This window comes from Hydra vulgaris, chromosome 10 (genome assembly GCF_038396675.1).
Source record: "Hydra vulgaris chromosome 10, alternate assembly HydraT2T_AEP".
NCBI classification, from domain to species: Eukaryota; Metazoa; Cnidaria; class Hydrozoa; order Anthoathecata; family Hydridae; genus Hydra; species Hydra vulgaris.
The window spans coordinates 13795001-13819023 of record NC_088929.1 but is presented as its reverse complement, the minus strand read 5'-3'; the positions used below and the strand labels follow the sequence as shown (position 1 = coordinate 13819023).

The following is a 24023-nucleotide window of genomic DNA, read 5'->3' as shown; positions in this document are numbered from 1 at the left end:
TGTGACTAAAGGTTCTGTGCTCCGTCCCTTGTTATTCTTGATATTTGTCAACAACCTACAGTCAATTATGTCTATATAGTAGAAATATTATTATAAAATTTATTTATATTGCATCACTAGTCTATCATATGTAGTTTATATATACAGTTATTTAGTATAGAATTTTCCATTTAGTTTATTTAGATTTTCTTTTTCTTTCATATAGTTCACATAAAATGTATATATATATATATACATTTATGTATTACTCATGCTAATTTTAGTGAATATAGCCCTATTATTAAATTAGTCATGAATTTTGTCCAGTAAAAGTGAATTCTGGCCCACTGTGTAACCGTCTCATTAGGCCAGGTGAATAAAAATGAGCAATTGCTTTTACTCAGTAATTGATCAGCTTTACGTGAATAAAAACTAAGGAGTTTTGCTTAAATTTTTATTTCGTAAAGTTAAGCAATTTACTCAGTAATTGTTCAGTTTTACGTAATAAAAAAGTTAAAAAAAATTAGAGAAGTTTTTATTCAAGTAAAGCTGACCAATTACTGAGTAAAAGCAATTGGACATTTTTATTTACCCGGCCTATTAAATTATGAGCTAATTTGAAGAATTTATTATTTTTTATTAAACTAGCATCATTTTGGTTTATATATACACTCGATAAGTAAGTATATATAAACCAAAATATGTTTATCGTTAACTTTTACAGATACTCTAACTTTTTCAAGAAGATTTGTATATAACTGATTAACTTAATGAAAGTTAAATGCGTCAGCTATTTAGACAGCAACATCGCTATCTCGACGTCTGTCCTGCCGATTTTAATTTAAAGTGAGTTATTATTTTACTAAAGAGTGCCTTAAAATTAATGCAAGGCTTAAATTTCCGCTATTTATGTAGGAAAATGTAGACAACCTTAAAAAATTTTTCTAAGGTTAGTAAAAATTGAGCGTTACCCGATAGAACAACGTGTCTTCATAATTAAACAATATAGTATACTTTGCCAACTGTATAGAGATTAATAGAAAAATTCCGGGAAACAGGATCCGTTGAAAACGCCAAACACACTGGTCGTCCAAAAACAAGTCGTTCAAATGTCAATATCAAAGCAGTGCGTAAGAGTATCGGTGACAATCCAGGAACCTCAGTTCGGCGTCGTGAACAAGAAGTGCAAATTTCAAAAAGCTCTCATAAAACTCAATTAACACAACAACTGAAGGCTAATGACCATGCACAGCAAAGAGAGTTTGTTGAATGAATTACTGAGCATCAACAAATGGATGCTGATTTTTCGAGCAAAAACATCCTAAGTGACGAAACACATTTTCGCTTTGACGCTTTTGAGTTTCCACATGCATCCACAACGTGTCACTGTTTGGGGTGAAAAGCTGGTCAACCAGTGACTGTTACTGGTGCTCAATATGGCGACATGATAACTCTGTTCTTTTTGCCGAAATAATTTCAACAAGAAGGTGCCGCATACCATACAGCCCGTGAAACACTTCTAGCGTTAGCTAGAAGCTTTACTAGTATTTAAAACATTATTTAAAAAATATATAACGCGTTATAGCGTTATATATTTTTTAAATAATGTTTTAAATATTAGTAAAGCTTTTCAGAAAGTTACAGGATCGCACTAAGTATCATAGAGTCACAGCAATCGTTTTAAGTGAAATATTATTCTGAAAAAGAGTTTTAGCTATATAATAATAGTACAAATTGTTGATGTTGCTATGCTCGTATACACGCATATTTTTTTTATGTGACAAGTTTAAAATTTTTGAAAAAGTTGCCTTGTGGCCAGTAATAACTATAGCCTCCCTCCCCACGCGGCTGCGGTCCTGTATGACCTTGACTACGCTACTGCGGATATCCGAGTTCTTAATCACCCTAAAATAATAGACACATTTTTTCTTTTAGCAATATAGTTAAAAGATCAAAAGTCATCCTTTCTAAAAAATTCTTAAAAAAAGTTACTTTTAATAGGAGGAATTGATTAAAATGAGTCAACGTGATCCAAATAAAGGTAAAGTAAGGTCCGTTGAGATTCGTCCAAAGTGCTTCATTTAGGTCCGGGGGCTTGTTTTGACGATTCCTTAGATAACCATAGTTTTATATATACAAAAAAGTTTATACTTTTGTGAAGTTAATTGTTTAACTCATGTTCAGAGAAAATTACTTTTTTTACAAGGTAAAAGTGTATGAAAGGTTAATAATTATGTATACAATGTATTTGAAGTGTATGAATGTGAAATAGTTTAAACAAGTTATAAAAAATGTATGTATAGTATATAAATATATTTTTTAATTTGTAAATTTTTTTATTTATAAAAATGTATGTACAAATATAGTATGTGCCATTAGTTATGGGCATACTACATACAACCTAGAAGATTATATGTATTATACATATATCTCATTAACTTAAGCATACCCTAAATTTAAAACTTATATTTGTTTTAACTAATTCAATTATATAATTCTATTTTGTAAAAACTTTAATAATATTTAGTTAGATTTAATAATAAAAGTAATTTAACATAAACTCTATGAAAATTTAAGCATTTTTCATAGTGTTTAAGTTGAATTACTTTTGGGCATCTCAGATGGTATACTAGCTGATACATTAGGAAGTACATCTAGTGATAAACTAGATATTATATTACTAAGTGAAACGTGGTTCAATGATAAGTCTGTTATAAACATTGATAGGTATAACTGCTACACACAAAAACAGAGAGTATGGTGAAAATAGCGGTGGAGTAGTGTTTAATGCAAAATTTATCACAATATGCGTTAGTCATTTAGCATTATGTGACAATGAAATAGAGCAGATATGATCAGAACATTTATTAGTTAGATGTATTTACAGACTGCCAAGTAGTCCAAAAAGCGTAAACACTAAAATCATTTCAGTGCTTGGAACAGCCAAAAATCTAGTAGACCCCCAAAAAAAATACGCTGGATTAATTACAACTGGTGATTTTAATAACCACACATAGAATGGGATGAAGATAATGCAACAAAACTGAAACATAATTGTGAAGTTAATATAAATTTTATTGATAATTTAAATGAAAACTATATTGAACGATGTATTTTTAAACCAACATTACAAATATCTGATCGTGAACCTCCAAACACACTTGATTTACTAATTACAGATAACTGTAAAAGAATTAGAGTTGTGAAATAGACACACCACTTGAACAAATAGTAAAACCACACTATGTATTACAATTCAACTATGAAATTCAAGGTTTTGACACTATCAATACACAATACAATCGTAAAGATAAAATTGGTAATTAATAAATTGGTATGAATTGTTCAAGGCTTTAAACGTGAACCATTGTTGCAATTCTTTCATACAAAAATAAAATGAGTTAAAGCTGAATATTCAAAAAAAAAATAGCGAGATATGATCAAAAAGTTAAAAAAGACCCATGTATAACAGCCAAAGTTAAATTGTTAATACATAAAATAAAAAATTTATGGAGCCAAATTAAGAGCTGGTAAATTCAAATATCTGAATATATATTAAACAAATACAAAAACGGTAACAAATTTAGTCAAAAGCCAGTTAAAAGAATCCACTATTGATTATGTGAAAAAGTTTATAAATAATGCAAAAAAAAAAAAAAATCAAGATAATTCTACAAATATGCAAAAAAGACTCAAAAAAACATCGGTAAAATACTATCAATGAAAAACCATGCAAAGGTACTCACATCTGACATGAGATTGTTGATATATTAGACAAAAGTTTTCAATCAGTTTTTGTAAAGTTCTGGAGTTAGAAACACATATTAATTTTTTTTTTTAATGGCATTGTATTAATGTTATTACAACTAAGGCAGTTCAGCAAAAACTGGATGTTAACAAAGAATGTGGTAGTAATGGTATTAATCCTTATGTACTTAATTATGGAGGCATTTATAAAGGCATTTCTAGAAAATCACGCACAGAAACTCGTTTATGTTTTGTCTATTATTTTCATAATGATAAAACTGACGATCTCCAATTTGTTCTCATTTAATTCTAACCTATATAAATATTTTGTAAACAAAAAATAGTATACATTAGTAATGTTAACAAAGAATAAATTAAGTTTGAAACAGAATCACGCACAGAACAGAAAAATTCAAATTTTAATTACTAGATAAATAACCCTTAATTTCTCAAAAAATAAAAGTTTTAGTGTTATATATTTTTTAAATGGTGTTTTAAACATTAGTAAAGCTTTCCAGAAAGTTACAGGATTGCACTAAGTATCATAGAGTCACAGCAATTGTTTAAATGCAGTTCATGAATGATCACGCATGGAAGTCACGCATCAGGGAACTTGCGAGTTTGTTAATTTCATGTAGATATTAAAAAAAAAAATTGCTTATGAGTATTTTAAGTGAAATATTAAACTTCTACAACTCATATTTAATATATTTTCAATGGGAAATGGCAGTTATCAATTATTTCTAGCTAAAGTATAGTTTTTTGAAAATTGTTGTTTATTTTCAAACTGTAGGAATATTATTACGCAAAAAAAATAAAATGATCAAAATATATATTAAATTTATTCATGTAGCATAAAATATGATAAATGTATTTTTGTTATAAATGTTTTTAAAGAAAATCATAATAGTATGCATATTGCTTTAAGTCCCAGTTTTTAATTGCTAAAACAAATAAAAATAAAAAATCACGCTCAGAAATGGAAATCCCCATAAAAGAAGCGATAATGACTCATCTCTTGGAAAATAAATTGCTGTCAAAAAATCAACCTGGCTTCATAAAAAATAAAGCCTGTGTAACAAATTTACTAGAACCATTAGAAATTTTAGCAGCAAGAGTGAGTGAAGGTTTTGGGGTAGATATGATTTATTTGTATTTTGTCAAAGCCTTTGATAAAGTTCTACATAAACGACTGTTGAAGCTTATGGTATCTAAGGTATTACTTGACTGGATATCGTCTTTTTTAAATGATCAAAGGCAAAGAGTTGTAATGGGTAAATACATGTTACCATGGCTTAAGATTTTCAATGGTGTGACTAAAGGTTCTGTGCTCCGTCCCTTGTTATTCTTGATATTTGTCAACAACCTACAGTCAATTATGTCTATATAGTAGAAATATTATTATAAAATTTATTTATATTGCATCACTAGTCTATCATATGTAGTTTATATATACAGTTATTTAGTATAGAATTTTCCATTTAGTTTATTTAGATTTTCTTTTTCTTTCATATAGTTCACATAAAATGTATATATATATATATATATATATATATATATATATATATATATATATATATATATATATATATATATATACAGGGTTTGAAATAAGCGCCAGACATTGTCTGGCATTTGTCCAGTAAAAAACGACATCTATCGGTCATTTTGTCTGACATATTTTATGTGCATTTATCTTCTAATCATTTTAATTGTTCTAAAATTATTAATAAATTCAGTATTGTACATAAACTTTATTTTTTACCTTTTTATTTTATATCCAAAATAAAGTTGTACACACAGCTATGTTAATAAAATACGTCATTTGTTTGAGTTCATTCATTTTTTAGAAGACTCCAGAGCATTACATTTTTTTTGAATATATAGCCCGGTTTTTATCATTTATACTATAACGTTACAATTAGTTATTAATTTAAATATGAAGTTTGATTTTTTTTTTTTTGTCTGAAGGTTTTTATAAATTTCAAACAAATATTTTAGCTTTTAAAACCCCTTTTAAATTTATTTTATAAAAATTTTAATGTAATAGTTATTTGAATACTTAAAGAAACCAGTACTTTATATTACGCTATTAAATTTGAGTTGTTACATAATGTTTGTTTTCAGGCTTTTATAAAATTAATCCAAGAAAAAGTTTGAAAAGGTTTGAAAAATATATATATATTTATATAAATGTAATTTGCGTATTATGCTTTGATAGTTTAAATAAAATTTGTTTATTATAAACATAATTAATTTGTTACTTTATTTAATAAAGTATTATTGTATTGAGTTTATTGTAAACATTAATTGAATTTATTGTAAACATGATTAATTTGTTACTTTATTTAATAAAGAAATAAGTATACTTAATAATTAATAAATGTAATATATTAACATAGTAATTGATGTATTTAATAATTTTGTATTTTTGTTATACATTTTTATTACATATTTAATTATGTATTTAATAGTTACATTATTTATTTATTATATTTACGTAATAATTTTTTTATTTAATAATTTACAAAGCACTTTACATAATATAGTAATTTTTTAAAAACTTAATATAAATATATTTTCTTTTTCAAATTTTAGTTTTTTGAGCTTCGATTTTTTCTTTTTCTTTAAGATTTTCTTTTTGATAGATAATTTATCTTACAATTTTTCTTTTTGTTTTAAGCGCATTTTGAAATACCTAGAGTTGTCAAAACAAACTGCGTGGTCAAGTTGAAAAACAAAATATTTTAAACCTGTTCAGGAATGGCGTTCTATTGCGCTTTTTTAATTTTTATCGGACATGTCTGGCAAACTTAAGTTTTTACCGGACAAAATGTCCAGTAGAAAAAAGTTTGTTATTTCGAGCCCTGTATAATACACACACACACACACACACACACACACACACACACACACACACACACACACACACACACACACACACACACACACACACATACACACACACACACACACACACACACACACACACACACACACACACATATATATACAGTACTGTGCAAAAGAAAGTAGCACCTAAGAAATTAAAAAAAAAAAATGTATATTTAAATAAATACAAGTAAATGATATTGATTTTTTTTTAAATTAAACTAAGATATTGTTTTAAATAAAGCTATATTTATTTATGTTAGTTAATGATTTTGTTAATAATATAATTTCAGTACTATTAACATGCCAAAGATATCAATAAATGACAGAAATCACATCATTGTTTTACATGAAGAGGGCTATAGTCAAGTTAAAATAGCTAAACGTGTGAATTATTTGTGAGCCAAAGTTCAAAAAGTAGTTAAAAAATGTAATGAAACTGGTGATGTATTGGATATAAAGAAGTCTGGTTGTCCCAAGAAGTTAAGCCTACGTAATGAACAGTTTTTAAAAATAACAGCGCTATGAAATTGCAAGAAAGTGAACGCAGAACTTGTTTAAGATCTTAAAAGAGCTAGTAGAACTTTAGTACATGCATCTACTGTGCAACTATCTTTAATAAAATCTGGTTTACAAAGGGCTGTGTAGCTATTAAAAAACCTTTACTACGCAAAGGTAATAAAGAAAAAAGAATAAAGTTCGCTAGAGAGCACAAAGAGTGGCAGAAAAATCAATGGGACAAAGTATTGTTTACAGACGAATCTAAATTTCAAATATTTGGGACAAATAGACATCAATATGTTGGGCAAAGAAAGCGAGAGGCATTCATGGAGCCAAGTCTAGCATCAACTATCAAAATTGGTGGAGGAAATATTCAAGTTTGGGGGTGTATTTCAATAAAAAGGGTAGAGTATATTGTTAGAGTAACAGAAAAGCTTACAGGTGAAAAATATTAATAATTTTTACATAATCATACTGTGCCTTCTGGACATTAACTAATCGGGGATTATTTTATCCTACAACAGGATAACGATCCCAAACATACTTGCAAATTAGTTAAAAATTATTTGTCAAATCCGGAAGAGGAGGGAGTGCTTCAAACCATGACTTGGCCTCCTCGGAGCCCTTATTTAAATATAATCGAACATGTTTGGGACTACTTAGACAGAAAGAAGATGGAAAGGTTGTTAAAGAATGGAAATAAGCTTTGGAATGTTTTAAAAGAAGAATGGTATAATATCCCCATCACATTTATTAAAAATCTGTTTAAAAGTATAAATAAAAGACTCCAAGGTGTTATTTAAATAAAGGTGGTCACACTAAATATTAATTAAGTCTCCATGTATAGTTATAAATTTAAATGTTTTTAATAAAACTTGTATTATATTACACAATTTAATAAAAAATGTGTTTGTACCTATATACTTGTTTTAATTTCATTTTGTTTGACATTTTATTTTGAATACATTAAAATTCTCTTAGGTGCTACTTTCTTTTGCACAGTACTGTATATATATATATATATATATATATATATATATATATATATATATATATATATATATATATATATATATATATATATATATATATATATATATATATATATATATATATATATATATATATATATATGTATATATATATATATATATATATATATATATATATATATATATATATATATATATATATATATATATATATATATATATATATATAGATTGTTGCATTTGGGAGTACGGAGGGAAAAAAATGATTCTTATACCAACAAATATGTCACTTTTAATTACTTTTGACTTTCATCCAACATTTGCGTGTTGTCAGAAAGTTAAAACCATTAATTTAATTACAATATATATATATTAATATATATATATATATATATATATATATATATATTAAATATTTAGATTTAAAATGGCAAATGAAGTAGTTGCCTCCAAGGATAAAAATATGCTGGCAGTTTCAGGTCCAGTTTACACAACAAATACCAAAATCAAGCAGAAGATATTGGATGAAGAGGAATATTTAACTGTAAGTTTACCAATTTGTAGAGGTATATAGTGATTATTAACAAGAATTTGTTTCTGATAAACTCTGGGTAAAAAAGTATTATCAAAAATTTTAAGGTTCTAATTATTAGCTTGTAAAATTTTCTTACAAATTTATTTTTTTGGGACTAAATTATTTTAAAGTTGTTTTTCCAACTATATACTTGATTTACCTCTAATAATTAATAAATTATACTTGGGACTCTAATGTTCCGATTGCATTTTTTTTAGTATTTTTTTATTCTGTCATAATATTCTGTTTACAATAGAAATTAATTTATCATTCTAAATACCAATAGTCTTACAATTCATAGCCAAAAATTTTTCAAGAATTGAATGTCTATGAAAAACTAACATGAAAGAAAAAAAGTTAAATCAAAACTCAAATCAAGCATATTGTTTACCAGAAGCACCTGTCAGTGATCATTTTATTAATTGCAGTTATGACAACTTTTTAAAGTTTGATATTGATGTAAGAGATAAAGTTATTTGAAAACAATTTGTATATCAACAAAAATACAGAAAAGTTCTTTCAAGGACTTTCAGTTTTAATGAACAAGTTATTTGTATTCCTAGGCAGGGCTTGTGATGAAGAAAATCGTCAAGCGTGTTATATCGTGCTCGTAAAATTAGAATAAGTTTTCATTGAGTGTGATTATGTGCGCTCGAGATAACGTCGGCGATCATGAAAATTGCTGAAGGCGATGCTCATAAAAAGCTTTTTATTATTTATATCTTTTTTATTTGTTACATAGTTCTTTTGTCAAAAAATGTTTGAATTAGTATCACACTCATGAAACTACTTCAACGAAGTAGATTTTTATACTTCCAAACTTCTTGTATATTGTCAGATCGCGATTTTATTTTTAACTATTTATGTTATAAAAAAATAATATCAAACAAAAATGCAACTTCTTATTGATTTAGTATTGAAGTATAATTTAGTGACTTAGTTTTGCTATTTTTTTGCTATAACAGCTTCGTTGTTTTAATAAATGTATTTTAAAATGTGACGCTCTAAACTTAATTAACGGTTAATGGTTTTTATATTTCTTGATATTTTTTATTCAAATTAATTATTTAATTTTTTTCTAAAATTTCTTTTTAAAATTACGTTTTGTTATCTTAAAAAAATAACACAAGAATAATTTGAAATAATAATAAATAATAATAATAACAACTTTCCATTTAATAAATATTGACTCCATTTCTTTGTTTCCTTTTTGAATGTCCTTGATTGCGAACATTCTAAACAACAGAATCGTTTTAAATTTGAGTTAAAATAAATAATAGTTAATAAAAAACCTAAACTATGAACAAAAACTAATTTTAAAAGTTACTCTATTATTAATATTTATTTTTATTATAAACGATGTGTGGAATATTACAAACAATAAATCAAATAAATCTTACTTGATATTTTCACAAGATTGAAAATACTCTGCAGTTTCAATTTTCTTATAACGGTTTTCTAGTTTTCTATTCTTATTTTATTTGCGCATTTTTGTATTCACATTGTGTTTCCACGTGCACATTCCATTATTGAAATTAGTGACTATTAACGACTTCAAACTGCTCATTCATTACGTTAGTGCAAAAGAGAATGACGTAGTGCTTTTTATATTTAAATCAGTGCTTTGATAATAGAATATCTTTAATAAAAAATCTTTGTTAAATAGTTTATGAAAATGAAAAAATAATCTTGAACTATTGGACGAGCGTTATTTTATACACTCATTATAAACTGAACAAGCGTTGTTTATCGCGCCTAGAACGATAAAAATACCGTTTACGGGCGCGTTTTACGAGCGGAGCGCGATCACGCTCACTTCATCACAAGCCCTGCCTAGGTATTATTATTTTTGATGGGTTATCATAGTTTACCATCTTTGTCATGCTATAGGAATAATTATAAAGTATCAAATTAAGAAATCACAAGCTTGTTATTATTATATATTGATAAGTATAGATGTGTGGGGAGGAGGGACAGACTCAAAACTAAAGCCCACACCCTTTATAAAGGTATACTGAGGCCCCCCGTAACATTCAAAGTAGTCAATAACAAACCCCTTTTGTCCCTATTCATTCTTCCTTGCTCCCTTTCCTCCCACAACCCTATACCTCAACTTGCCACATAGAAGTAGGAGGGGTGAGGGACAGGTGGGTGAATGCCGTGTTGTGATACATGCAGTCCTCAATTACCTTGACCATAGTTGCTTTCTTCATGTCAAAATATGAAATTGATTCTATTGCAAAACACTTTTTTTGTTTACACAATTTTAATCTTGAAAATTTAAGACGGAAAAAAGTAGTTATTATGTAATTATGAAGTTTAAATTAGAAATTCTTTGTCAATGGATGGTATAAAAGGGTTTAATAGTCAAACAAAAAGCTTTAAATTCTTCTTTTCTGCGTTCTTTACAAATTGCTACATTGACAAAATATGTTGACACTTATTTTTTAATATTTTGTTATTGTAGCAATTTTAATAGTAAATAAATTTTTGTAATATATAATAATAGTAAAAAAATAAAATAAATGTTTACAAAACAAATTGCAACAATCTAAAAAATTCTATAAATTAAAAAAAGGCCTGATATTAAAGCACAAACTTCTAGGAATAATTTTAATTTTTGTTAACTTAAAATAAAAAACATTTAGATTCATGCTGCATATAATTTCTTATTTACAACATATAAAGTTATTTTGTTACTTATATAGCTTATTACATATTAGCTTTTTTATCTGCATCAAATTTGTGAGGTTAAAATCAACTTAGTTAATATATACCAAAAAAGTAAATATAAAAAAATTGATTTTTGTGTGTGTGTGTGTGTATTAGCAATGTACAAATTGAATAAGCTCTTTAGATACTCGAAAAAATAGTTGAGAGAGATTTTTATCCTGAGCTAACCAAGTTAAAACTTCGTTTGCACTATCTTAATGCATTGGAGACCGATGATGTTGAAAAACTTAGAGAAATTCAGCTCCAGCTGGAGAGAGAAACACCTTGTGCTGAAAGAAGTATGTAAACTAAGTGTTAAGTAGTTGTTTTCAAGTATAAAAAAATTTTGTACAAGTAGCAGATAACAGGTTTTAATAAATAGTTTTTTCTTTTGTTATGTTAAGTAAATGTTTTGAGTTAAATTATAAAGTTGAATAAAATCATTGAAAAAAAAAGAGAGGATAAGGGAGGGAAATAGAAGATTAGTAATCTTATGCTTTTCTTATCGAAAATCTTGAATTTATAGTTCCGTTCAAATAATACACTTTATCCTATAACATTTGTTAAATCAGCAAAAAAAAAAAGGTGTTAAGCATAATTATCGAAAATTTGTTGTTATTTGTACCTACAACAAAAGTTCTGTTTCCAAAATATTTTATACTTTATCTAAAATATTTAAACAAGAGAAAACTCAAAATTTGCACTAAATTTAACAAAGTTATGTTTTTAGGTATATATATATATATATATATATATATATATATATATATATATATATATATATATATATATATATATATATATATATATATATATATATACATATATCCCTAAAATGACAACATTTCTGTCACCCGAAAATGCTGGCAGAAATGTGGATTTCATCTTAGGTTTATCAAAAACATAATTGTCTCTGTAATATTTAATCCAAGTAAGCATTCCTAAAATAATATCTTTCCCAATTTTTGAAAAACTAAGTTTTGTAACAAAGGAAATAAAATGTTTTTTTAACAATTTTTAATAAAATTTTATTATAATCTTTATATTTTTTATTTAGTCACAAGCATATGAAGGGGGTAAGAGGAAATGCAACTTGTTCCTAACCCTCTTATTCCTTCCCCCTCCCTTCCACTTCCACCTCATACCAGACATAGAAAGAAAAAAAAAAAGATAAAACAAATACTAAAAATATGTAAATAAATTACATATTTTTAGTATTTGTTACTAAAAATATGTAAATAAATTACATATTTTTAGTATTTGTTACTAAAAATATGTAAATAAATTACAACATTATTTTAAACATTTATTTATTTGTTTTAAATAACTGCTTAAATTCACAAAAATATTAGTTTATCCTAGTTTTTGGTATCCAGGAGCTCTAAAAATATAAATAAGTTTATGGACTACTAATAGGAAAAAAATTAAGACTTTTAGGTTAGAGGAACAATCATTTTTTGAGTCCTTAAGTATAATGGCGGGAAGGACTCCGGGACTCCAGGACACTGGGCTTAAAAACAACAAGTTTCAAGTCATTAAATCTTATGATTTTTTTTCTTATAGCAGATCATAAGTCAACAAACATTTAGAGCTTTTGGATATAACAGGTTTGGAAGAAGTAGAGATATAAAGCCGGAGTCCTTTTGGGACTCCGCATCCCTGGTTCAGATATGTTAAATGTACGACCTGATATTGCTGTGGGTGCAGAATTTATGCATACAACTTTAGAGTTAAGCATCCATCACTCATTTTTTATTGGACAAAAGAATTTTTTACCTGGTCTATGTGGATGCATAAATCTGACTGACAAGTTCACTCACATCTTCAGCAATTCCTATCCACCAAATTCAACATAAAATTGTGCAATATAGCCCATTTTTTTAATGTTTTTTTAATTGTGAAATCTCTTTATTATTTTTGTTTTTTGCAATAATATCAAGTACTTCAGTATGTGTATTCACACTTGTTTTTTTATAACTTATTGTATTTGAACTTAAGGGAATAAAATGATGATACATCAATTTACCAGGAATTGTTCTACCATCTAAATATATATATATATATATATATATATATATATATATATATATATATATATATATATATATATATATATATATATATATATATATATATATATATATATATATATATATATATATATATATATATATATATATATATATTCATATATATTTAATTTACTTTTTATTTGTTGTCAATTTCATCCTTTGAAAATAATTTAAAACAAATGACAGTTATTTTCGTTTTACAAAAAGAGTACATTAAATTAACATCCAAAATATGCCCATTAGTTACTTGTTTTAGACTTACTTGACAATCTACTCTTTTTACAGTGCCACCAATACCATCACTGGCGGATTACCTATGGCTGGTAAGTTTTTAAATTGTGCCGCACAGCCATCAGAAAAATATTTCACACATCTGGTAGATTTTCTTTGATATATTTAGTCATATTTTCTTGTAAACATATCATAGTCATATCTTCTTATAAACAAATCCTGTTTCATGATTAAGATCTTCTAAAAGGTAACAAAAAGATTTTTGTTTGAGAAATGTTTTTTGAAAATAAATTATAATTGAAAAAAGTGAACATCAATTTTTGCTCCTGTGATAGCTTTGAACTTTATCCTGAACAACATATTTATAATCTTCAGGAAAATCTCTTAACATCAAACATTCATCTTGGTTTTTATTTTCTTTACGATTTTTCAACAATCTACTTTGTGTTTTCGCTATAAATGAATGGTGGTTAGGTTGTCAATGCTGTCACATAAGAAATCATTAAACTCATCTAGTGGCATTGATTGTAGCAGCAGTGTCCTGCAATCAGTACTCTGCCATTGCTTAAATACTACATCTCCTTCTAGCTCATGGTTGTTAAACTTATGCACTAAAAAAATTTTTAATGCTTGAATACCAGGGCATAGCTTACATCAGTGAAGCATACACTCCGCATTTTCAAAAGCACAAACAATTATTTAAATAAAAATTAGATTTTGTTTCACATAATTGCATCAATTAATAATTTTGTATTTTGTATTTTTGAATCCTTCAAGGAAAAATCTAATTTGGTTCAAAATTTTAGGAAAATCCCCTAAACCATTATCAAGATAATATATGTCAAAGTGGCTTTTTGTCTCTTCCACAAAAATGCTGAATTGGCATTATTTCAATTGACGATATCGCAAGAACCCATGTATATTTTTAGCTAAAATTTTCACAGTTATTATTTATTTAATATGGACTGCAAATGATGTAAAAATAAAGGAGTTCTGAGACATAAGGGTGACAAGGTCTGAATGATTTTATGGGAATAACTCTAGGGAATCTTTTCAAACAAATTGTCTGGTCATTAGTTTAGACATAAAATAAATATTGTATATCAAACCTATAAGTTTTTAAGAGCAACTTAAGAGCAAAGTTGGAACCTTGTAGTCCTCCATAAGTTACTGAAAATGATGGAGAGTGTTGTTCATCAAGGAAAACTTTAATACTGTGATAGGAATGATTCAATAGTTTTAAAGTTGAGTTTTTTAATACCTACTTAATCACTTGATTTTTTTTAATAATCAGTTTTTAATGATATTTTAATGGTTAGTTTTAATGATTAGTTTTAATGATAAGTTTTAATGATCAGATTTTAATGATGTTTTAACAGTTTGTTTAAACCTTTTGATTAAACCCTATGTTTAAATTCTTTGATTTTGTTTAATCCCTTTGATGTTTTAACAGTTTGTTTAAATCCTTTCCTTACCAATATCCTGCATAGTGGGTTATAAAGTATGTTGTTAAAATACTAGTATCCCGGGTAGTGATGGATGAAGATTTGTTTAACCTGATGCGATGGGTGAAATTTTTATTAATCTGGGTTTTTTAAGCAACTTTAGTACTTAGATTAATAAAAACTAGAATAATAATCTGATCTCCCAGCAAAAACCATTTAAAAAAAGCTCGATTTGAACAGCAGATATTCAACTTTGATAAATGGCTAATTCATCGTCTTCACTCAAAAAGGTTTTCTCAAATATAGACAAAAATTTACACTTCATACTTGAAGAAAATGATCAAGATAGCAGAGAAGATAATGTTGAGAATGATAAATTGATAAAATTTGACTTAAAAACAATATGATATCTACTATTATTCCAAAAATGAAAATGAATTTAAAAATAATGTTGATCAACTGGGGCTTGATTTTTTTTACTAATTCTGTTTTGTCATCATTTAACAGTATTGACAGTGAAAGCTTATTTGCGTCAATAACTTTATTGGAAACTAGTGTTGCAGAAATTAAAACCTTTATTGCTATCATTTTACTAAATTTTGTTATTTATAACCCAAACTCAGTATTGGTTGAAGGATGCATTGTACAATACTCCAATTTTTCAGAAGTGATGAGTTGAAATTGTTTTTATTTGTTATTGAAATTTTTCAACTTCAATAACAATGAAGATGAAAATTACAATTTAACTGATGAAAACAGAGATTGTCTTTACAAAGTCATTTACTAGTCATTAGCATTCTATGTAACTAATTCAAAACTGTATATAAACCAGGAAAAATCTTGGTGTTGATGAGTTGCTTATCCTTAATAAAGGTCGTTTACATTTCTATCAATATATGAAAACCATTTGTGCTAATTTTGGTATTATATTATATGAACTAGCAACTTTAGAAGAAATAATACTAGAGTTCTTTGTATACTGCGGGAAAGAAATGTTTGATACAAATGATCAGATGTCTTCATCAGCAACAATACCATGTGTGCTGATGAAACCTTTTATTGGTCACACTCTTTACACTGACTCTTACACTAGTACAACACTCCCAAAGTATTTTCTTGATAATAAGACACATCTATCTGGCATGATTGGGTCGAATTGATGCAATTATTCGAAAATGCTTAATGAGATTTTAGAAAAAGGAGATGCCATTTTTTATAAAAATAATTTATGTCACTTTCAGGGATTATCTTTTTCCAGATATATCTAGAATTCGGGATATTCCTTTTAACTTTTATTGTTTCTGGATATCCAAAAAGTTTTCAGTAAATACAAATTTAAATACATACTTTTGCAAAATATGTTTTTAGACTTTTTCAGTCATTATCCATACAAAACAGAGTAAAAGTTTCAGAAAAGTTGAGAGAGTTCAAAGCTAAATTAAGACAAATAGGAGGGAAAATAAATTTGAAACTTTTTTTGCAAATTTTTTTCCAGATTTTTTAAAATATGACCTAGATGAGCTCTTCACTTTGGCTGACAATAATATTGATTAATATGACCAGGAACCATTGGATGATCTTTTTTACAGGCAATGATTGGTTTTAAAAAACAATGTTTAGTTTTAGTAGTTTTTTAAAGACAAACAAGCATTTTCATGGATTTCAGTTATTGAGTATGTGCAGGATTTTCTATTAAGTAAAACATTTTTTTTCAATTTTCAGACTCTTTGATGTTGCATAAACTTATCAGATGTAAACAAAACTACACACTAAGATGAACAAAACTAATTATGCTATAATTACTAATTATGTATGCAACATTAAAAAATGTTACAGATGATGTTTATTTTAAGAAATTTGAAATCAAAATTATTAAAATTGAACATCCAAATTTTTAATTGATCATGTTGATTATCAAGTAAAATTTTTAATTTAAATAATCAGTACATTTTTAGAAATATTTGTACACAAGTAGTTTAACTTGTTTTTTAGTTATTGGTTAATAATAGTTTTGTCTAATTTTTATTTATATTTATGTAGTTTTAGTTTACATACATATTTATAGTTTAACTTAAAAATAATTATAGTAATGGAAAATTAAATGGGTGGAGCTTACTATTTTTGCTAGTTTTTCAAAAAAAGATCCTCCTAAACTTGTTTTGTCTTGAATGGTTGAAGTCAAATGCTGTTAATCATGCCTTTGAAGTGTTATAAACGGAAATAAACCATGTATCATATGTCAAAAGGTATTGATATTAAAAAGGCTGCTTCAAGTTAAAATCAAAGATGTTTTATGGTCAAAAGTGATTGTGGATAAACAGACCTTCAATAAAAATTAAAGTTTAATATGCCTAAACTTATAGTAATCAGATAGTCCAGTTTATTGTCTTGGAATGATGAGAGTTGTTGGCTCAATTAAGGCTGAATATGTTCTTAAATTAAATAAGACAAATCTTGATATTGATTTAAAACCTGATAATCATATTTTTAGAATTGGTAAAAATAAAGTGTAATAAAAAAAGCTGTAAAATTGTCTTAAATAACTAATCAACTATGTCATTCTTAAACGATTCGTTTGGTATTTTCTATTCACTTCCTTTTGGAATTCACTTGGTAGATTGTTTAGATTGAACATTGATATCAATAATTGAAATTATTGATATCAATGTTCTAGAGAAGACATTATTTGGTGCAAATGTTTTTAGTAGAAGAGATAAAATTTGTAAAAGTACTTCCAGTAATAGCAAGAGATTGTCTTTTTATCAACTTAAGGGTGCATCTACAGTTATATGTGAAACCTACAATGTTAAAATCAAAGAATTTTACAAAAAAGAGTTTACAAAACCTTGACATTTCCTAGCACAAAACTAGGAAATAGTCAAGTTTAATAATGAACTTAATAACAAGCAAGTCTTCTTCAAAAAAGTAAAAACATCTTTACCATCATCATTAGTTAATTAAGAAAGATGTTTTAGTGCTACTAAATTTTTAATTACCAAGTTAAAAAAGTTTTGTGTTAAAATAATTGACACATGTTTTTTTGTGTGTAGTTAACAGTACTTACAAGTTACTTACTAACAGTACTTATAGTAGTATTATATTAAAATAATATTTGGTTGTTAGAAAGTTACTCAAGTTAACTAAGTAATTAAAAAAAAATTATTCAAATTTATTTATTAAACCTTATTAATCTATGACATTATGCATAATAATTAGGGTTTGACCTAATATTATCATTATAATATTTGCTGTAACTTTTTAGAATGAATTTTTTTATAACACGATGACTGTCATTTCATGATTTTTTGGATTTGTGATGGTTGAGCACTGGAGGATTCTTTTAACTTAATATTAATATTAAAATAATAATATTAACAAGAGGAAGCTTCTTTACAATAATTTGAGTGAGAAACATAGAACTATCAGTTGCATAGTTAAGTTCAATCTTAAGACTTCCTGTGAAGAGGACAGCTTCTTGAAATATAAAAGCCTTTTTTTATAATGGCAAAATTTCAAAACTAAATTCAAACAATCAACTGACAAACATCAACAAAATTAATTTAAGTTGATCAATTGGAAAAGGTTCTTGTATATAATAAATATAAATTGTTATGAAATTATACAAACAAGTTTCTCTATAATATTTTTTTGGCCTGATTGCACAACCAATCACATTTTATGTATTATTGTTTAATTATTTTATCGGTAATTACACTTAGTCTGAACTGACTTGAAAATTAAGGCAAATAAATTTCTATATAATCAAATTTAAGTTCATGAAATTTATTGCAAAATATATTTTTATGTAAAATAGTGTTACATTGAATTTTTTATTTGTTATATTTTTTTTTTTTACTTATTTTTATTTGGATCAAATTAATAAGTTGTTAGAGAATTCCATTAAAATTTCAAAAATTTTATTATTTATTGTATTTTTATTATTTATTGTTTTATTATTTCTTTTTTTTATTATTAAAGTATCTTAATAATTATTTTGCTTAAAAGTAATTTAAAAGTAATTTAAAAATAATTAAAAGTAATTTATTTTACAGAGGAAACGCCACGTACCTTTGATATTAAGTTAAAAGAAGAAGATAGCTTAAGCAATATTGATAAAGATAAAAACCAAAAGTTGTCTCTCGATAGTTTTTTATTAAAAAATACATCTGAAGATAATGCATCCTTTGAAAAAATAATGGAAATTACTCGAAAAAAACACAGAGAAAAATATGCATGGCTTTTTGAAAAACAAGAAGAACAAGAAGCACGGGAAATTTTGGCATTAACACTACCAAAATCAAATGAAGAACAGTTAAAGGCATTAGAAAATTTATCTTCTAATGTTGAGACATGGAAATATGTCCCACGCAATGCATTAATGTATACACCAGATGGAGTAGACTTAAGTCTTGAAGAGTTTATTAAGAAAAAAGGTGAAGCTCAACAAGTTATACGACATGAAAATACACGGTTTGTCATTTGAAGTTTTAGTTTAAAAATAAATTTCTAATTTATATTTATTTGAAGTTTTTCTTATAGTAAAATGTTTTATATGAAATTTAAGGTTTATTTAGATAAATATTATTAATAAGTTTCTAGTTTTTTGGCTTTATATTTAAATATTTTTTTTGTTATAAAAGTTTTTAAATTTGTTTTTGATATAAAATTTTATTTTAAAGATTCAAATCAGACCCCTTTGATTCAGCTGCCAGTCATGCTAGTTTAGTGCGAGCCACCCAAGATCTTTCTAGTTTAAGAAAGAAAACTGGTAAGGTAGGTGTTGATGGGCATCTGGAGCACCAAAATGTTACACCAACTGTTCAGGGATATGGGTTTGTTGCTACTCCATCACCTGCCCCAGGTTTATTTTTTTGTTATAATTTTTTAAAGTAATTTTTATATCCTTTGTTTTCACTTCAATAGACTTGTTTCTACTCTGCCTAAAGCTAATGCAAATTATTCCAGTAGTTTTAATTTTCTGATAAACAATATTCTTTTAGGAGTAGATGCTTCCCCATTGATGACGTGGGGAGAAATTGAAGGCACTCCATTACGCCTTGATGCAACACCTTTATCAAATAATGTTCCTTCATTTAAAATACCTGAACCCCCTCGACGGGAAATGCTAGCACATTCTCTTGCTGAGAAAGCTAGTAAACAGCATCGAGAGAAACGAAAGAAAGCTTTTGCTGCTGCTACAGCTTCTTTATTGTAAGTAAATAGTAAAATAGCTTGGCTTGTTTATTTTTAAACCAGTTAGGAGCAGTTTATTAAAGAAATATATATATATATATATATATATATATATATATATATATATATATATATATATATATATATATTATATATATATATATATATATATATATATATATATATATATATATATATATATATATATATATATATAAAGATATATACAGGGTTGTCACGACATAATATGTCTGGCAGATCTGTCGACATATTTTCAGACATATTTTCTGCCTGCATAAAATATGTCCCACATATTTTCTATCAACATATTTTGACATAATTTTATGTCTGAATTATTTTCTGCTGACATAAAATATGTCAACATATTTTCTATTGACATATTTTGACATATTTTTATGTCTGAATTATTTTCTGCTGATAAATAAATCATAACTAGTATAACAAAAAGTATATTATTTGTAATTAGTTATAAATTACTACCGGTTATTCTTCTTAATATGAATTTAATGAGCTGAATATAACTTTTGCGAAATATTTCAAATTCTTCAGTTTAAATGACTTTAATTTGGCACAAATTTTTTGAAATTCTGTGAACCGTTTTTTTCATAGAATCTTTTGAATTCAATTTTTCATAATGAAATCTTTTTCAGGATCAGCTAATAATTAAAAATAACTGAAAAAAAATTTTTTTTTAATTATTATTTTAATCAAAAGAATAATTTTAAGTTTCGTCATACTAATAAAAACCATTTTCAGTGATAAAAACTCAGCTTGAGATGGTTTTTACATTCTTATAAGGGAAAGTGCCAATACTAATCAATACTATCAAATACTATCACACGATGCATTAATACTAGTCAATATTAGTCAATACTATCAAATGGTAATATTAGTCAATACTATCAAATGATACATTGCTAAAAAGGGCAGAAAAAGACCTTTATGAAACAATTGATATTTGCTTATAGGGTTTAAAGTAAAAGTTTTATGAAGCATAATTGATTACAAAAAAGCAACAAATTTGTTAAACTATTTTTACTTAACTCTGTAAATTAAGCTGAAATGTGCAATAAATTTGTTAGATTGATTTTTTCTTCAAGAATATCAAACAATATGTCAAAATATGTGGGACATTCTATGTCGGTAGAAATTATGTCTCAGACATATTTGACAGATATTGACCTTGGATATATATATATATACATATATATATATATATATATATATATATATATATATATATATATATTATATATATATATATATATATATATACATATATTTATGTGTATGTATATATATATATATATACATATATATATACATATATATATATACATATATATATATATATATATATATACATATATATATATATATATATATATATATATATATATATATATATATATATATATATATATATATATATATATATATATATACATGCTTTATATACAATACACATAAGAAATACATGAGAATGAGTACCTACACTGTCCTACAGCATTTGTAGTGATGTTAATAATCTTTCAGATTTGTGTATTAGCATTAATAAATTTACAGTTAAGATATTTGTTTGTTCTGCAAGAAGAACGAATGTCCTCCATCAACTTTACAGCTACTATGTTGGATCGAGGCACATCAAGCACTCATGGTTTCTTCTTCCAGTGGGTAGAGAAGCATTTCACAGCTTTGGAACACTTAAGTTGGGATATTGCTGACAGTAGGTCTTCATAAGCCGCCTCTGCATAGTGCTGGTTTGAAAACCAGGCCCGCGACCATGTAGTTGCAATGAAATCGCAAGTTATCCTCAGCTGTTCTCGCCAGTTTGGAAGAATGAAAAATGCAATAAGCGTAAAAATGCCTCTTGAGTTCCACCTGGCACTGTGCAGTGACGGCAGCTTGTGCCATTTGATACGAGGCCATTTTTCCTCATTTCTGTAAAACTTGTATGCTTCACAAAGCTGAAAAAGAAATTTAAAGTCATCTCTCCAGCCAAGGTTCTCATACTCTGCTACCACTGCTGTGCCCTTGTAGGCATTTTTTTAAATCATCATAATGCTCCATAATCTCATCAATAAATTTGTAGTTAATGTTAGGCGACTGTGACTGTATAGGAAAAAAGAAATCCAACACATGTCGTAGAACAAAATCAAGAATGTGGTGTTGGCAGCCGATGTATTGAGGTTCATCGAATCCTTTGTCTTGAAATGTTTTCTGAAGCTTGGCTACAACTCCATTCTTGCCACCAGTATTTACAGCTGTTGTGTCAGAGATGATCATCTGAATACTGTCCTAAGCATTGTAATCACCAAAATGCCAAGTTTTAATGATCTTTTGTCATTTTTCAAGCACAAAACTTGGTACTCAGTCTTGTCAATTTTCTTACCATCAAAATGCAAAGAAAATTTCTCTTCAGAGATCAGTTCCATGAGGTGGTTCTTAACTTGTTCTGCATCTCTGATTGTTCGACGCCAGACTCCAGACTGTGATGGTGTTGGGACACTAACTCCATCCTCATCCAGACTTTGAAGCACCCGTGACGTTTTTCTGGTTGACAAAGAGTGACTAGACACTAGTTTGGCAGCAGACTTAGTTGACTGATGTGTTGCATGCTTTCTGGGAGATTCTCCTGGAACTGCCTCCGAGTCACCACTGCTGCTTCCTTCCTCAGAATCCTCACTATCGCAGGAAAGTGGTACGGAGATAACCGCTTAGTTTGTCGAGGGTTCTGATGTGCTTTTGGCCCTTTTTGATGGATGGATTGTTGACATAGGAGCCACTTTCATAGTTGTATATCTCACCCTGCCATCTGATTCAATTTGTACTTTGTACAGTTGTTTGTCCTCACTACAAAGCCAATTTCCATCTGGTTTTGTTATATCAAACAGATGAGCAAGATTTTCTTCAAATATTGCATTAGGTCGCTTTCTGTGTTTCTCAAATGATGTGATAAGTTTGTCAACATTAGCAGACACTTGTTGTTTGGAAAGAACAGGAAAATTAAACTTCTGCCAAAAATATTTTTGTTAGTTGATCATGTCGTCCTTTCAATTCATCAAAGAGTCCCAAGAATCTTCCAACGATATCTCTGTTGGACGGCATTTTACACAATTTGTCACTCATATCCTGTTTTACGTGTGGTATATACAGCAGTAATAAGCAGATATACGGCACTAAACAGCAGATCTTGCAAATTAATACTGCAAAAATTGTTTGAATGATATGAACAAGTATACAATATACAATATTATATATTTACAGTTTTAAAAATCAAAGTCAAGCATAAGGAAGTAAGAACTGGGAACAAAATCAAGTGAAAAATCGAAAAAGTTAGAAGTGGTGAGGTGCTAGGTGCGAGACGTTTTTTTGTGATCCAATGAAATAAACCTCAAAACAGTGATCTATTAGTAAAAGTTCATCAAATGCAACATCAGGAAAATAAAAATTTTGAAAAAAGTTTCTTGGTCATATACCTAATATATATATATTTAAAATTTTATGTTTATATATATATACAATGTATATATATGGATAAAATATATATGTATATTATACATATATATAGATACATATGCATATATATATATATATACACACAGGGCTTGTGATGAAGAAAATTGTCAAGCGTGTTATATCGCGCTCGTAAAATTAGAATAAG

At 26.9% G+C, this 24023-nt stretch overlaps 1 protein-coding gene across 2 annotated transcripts in view; it reads left to right on the top strand.

Moving 5' to 3' along the window:
- Positions 1–1953: 1953 nt before the first annotated feature.
- The window catches only part of LOC100213982 (splicing factor ESS-2 homolog), a 27327-nt gene continuing 5257 nt past the window's right edge, over positions 1954–24023 (top strand). Inside the window, exons 1-6 of one of the 2 annotated variants that reach the window (XM_065807300.1) lie at positions 1954–2185; positions 8532–8655; positions 11543–11696; positions 19198–19615; positions 19825–20006; positions 20146–20356. In XM_065807300.1, the coding sequence (XP_065663372.1) occupies positions 8539–8655; positions 11543–11696; positions 19198–19615; positions 19825–20006; positions 20146–20356 (1082 nt within the window). In that variant the 5' untranslated portion in view covers positions 1954–2185; positions 8532–8538. Of the gene's footprint in view, positions 2273–8531; positions 8656–11542; positions 11697–19197; positions 19616–19824; positions 20007–20145; positions 20357–24023 lie in introns of both variants that reach the window. The other variant, XM_065807301.1, reaches the window with a different exon arrangement.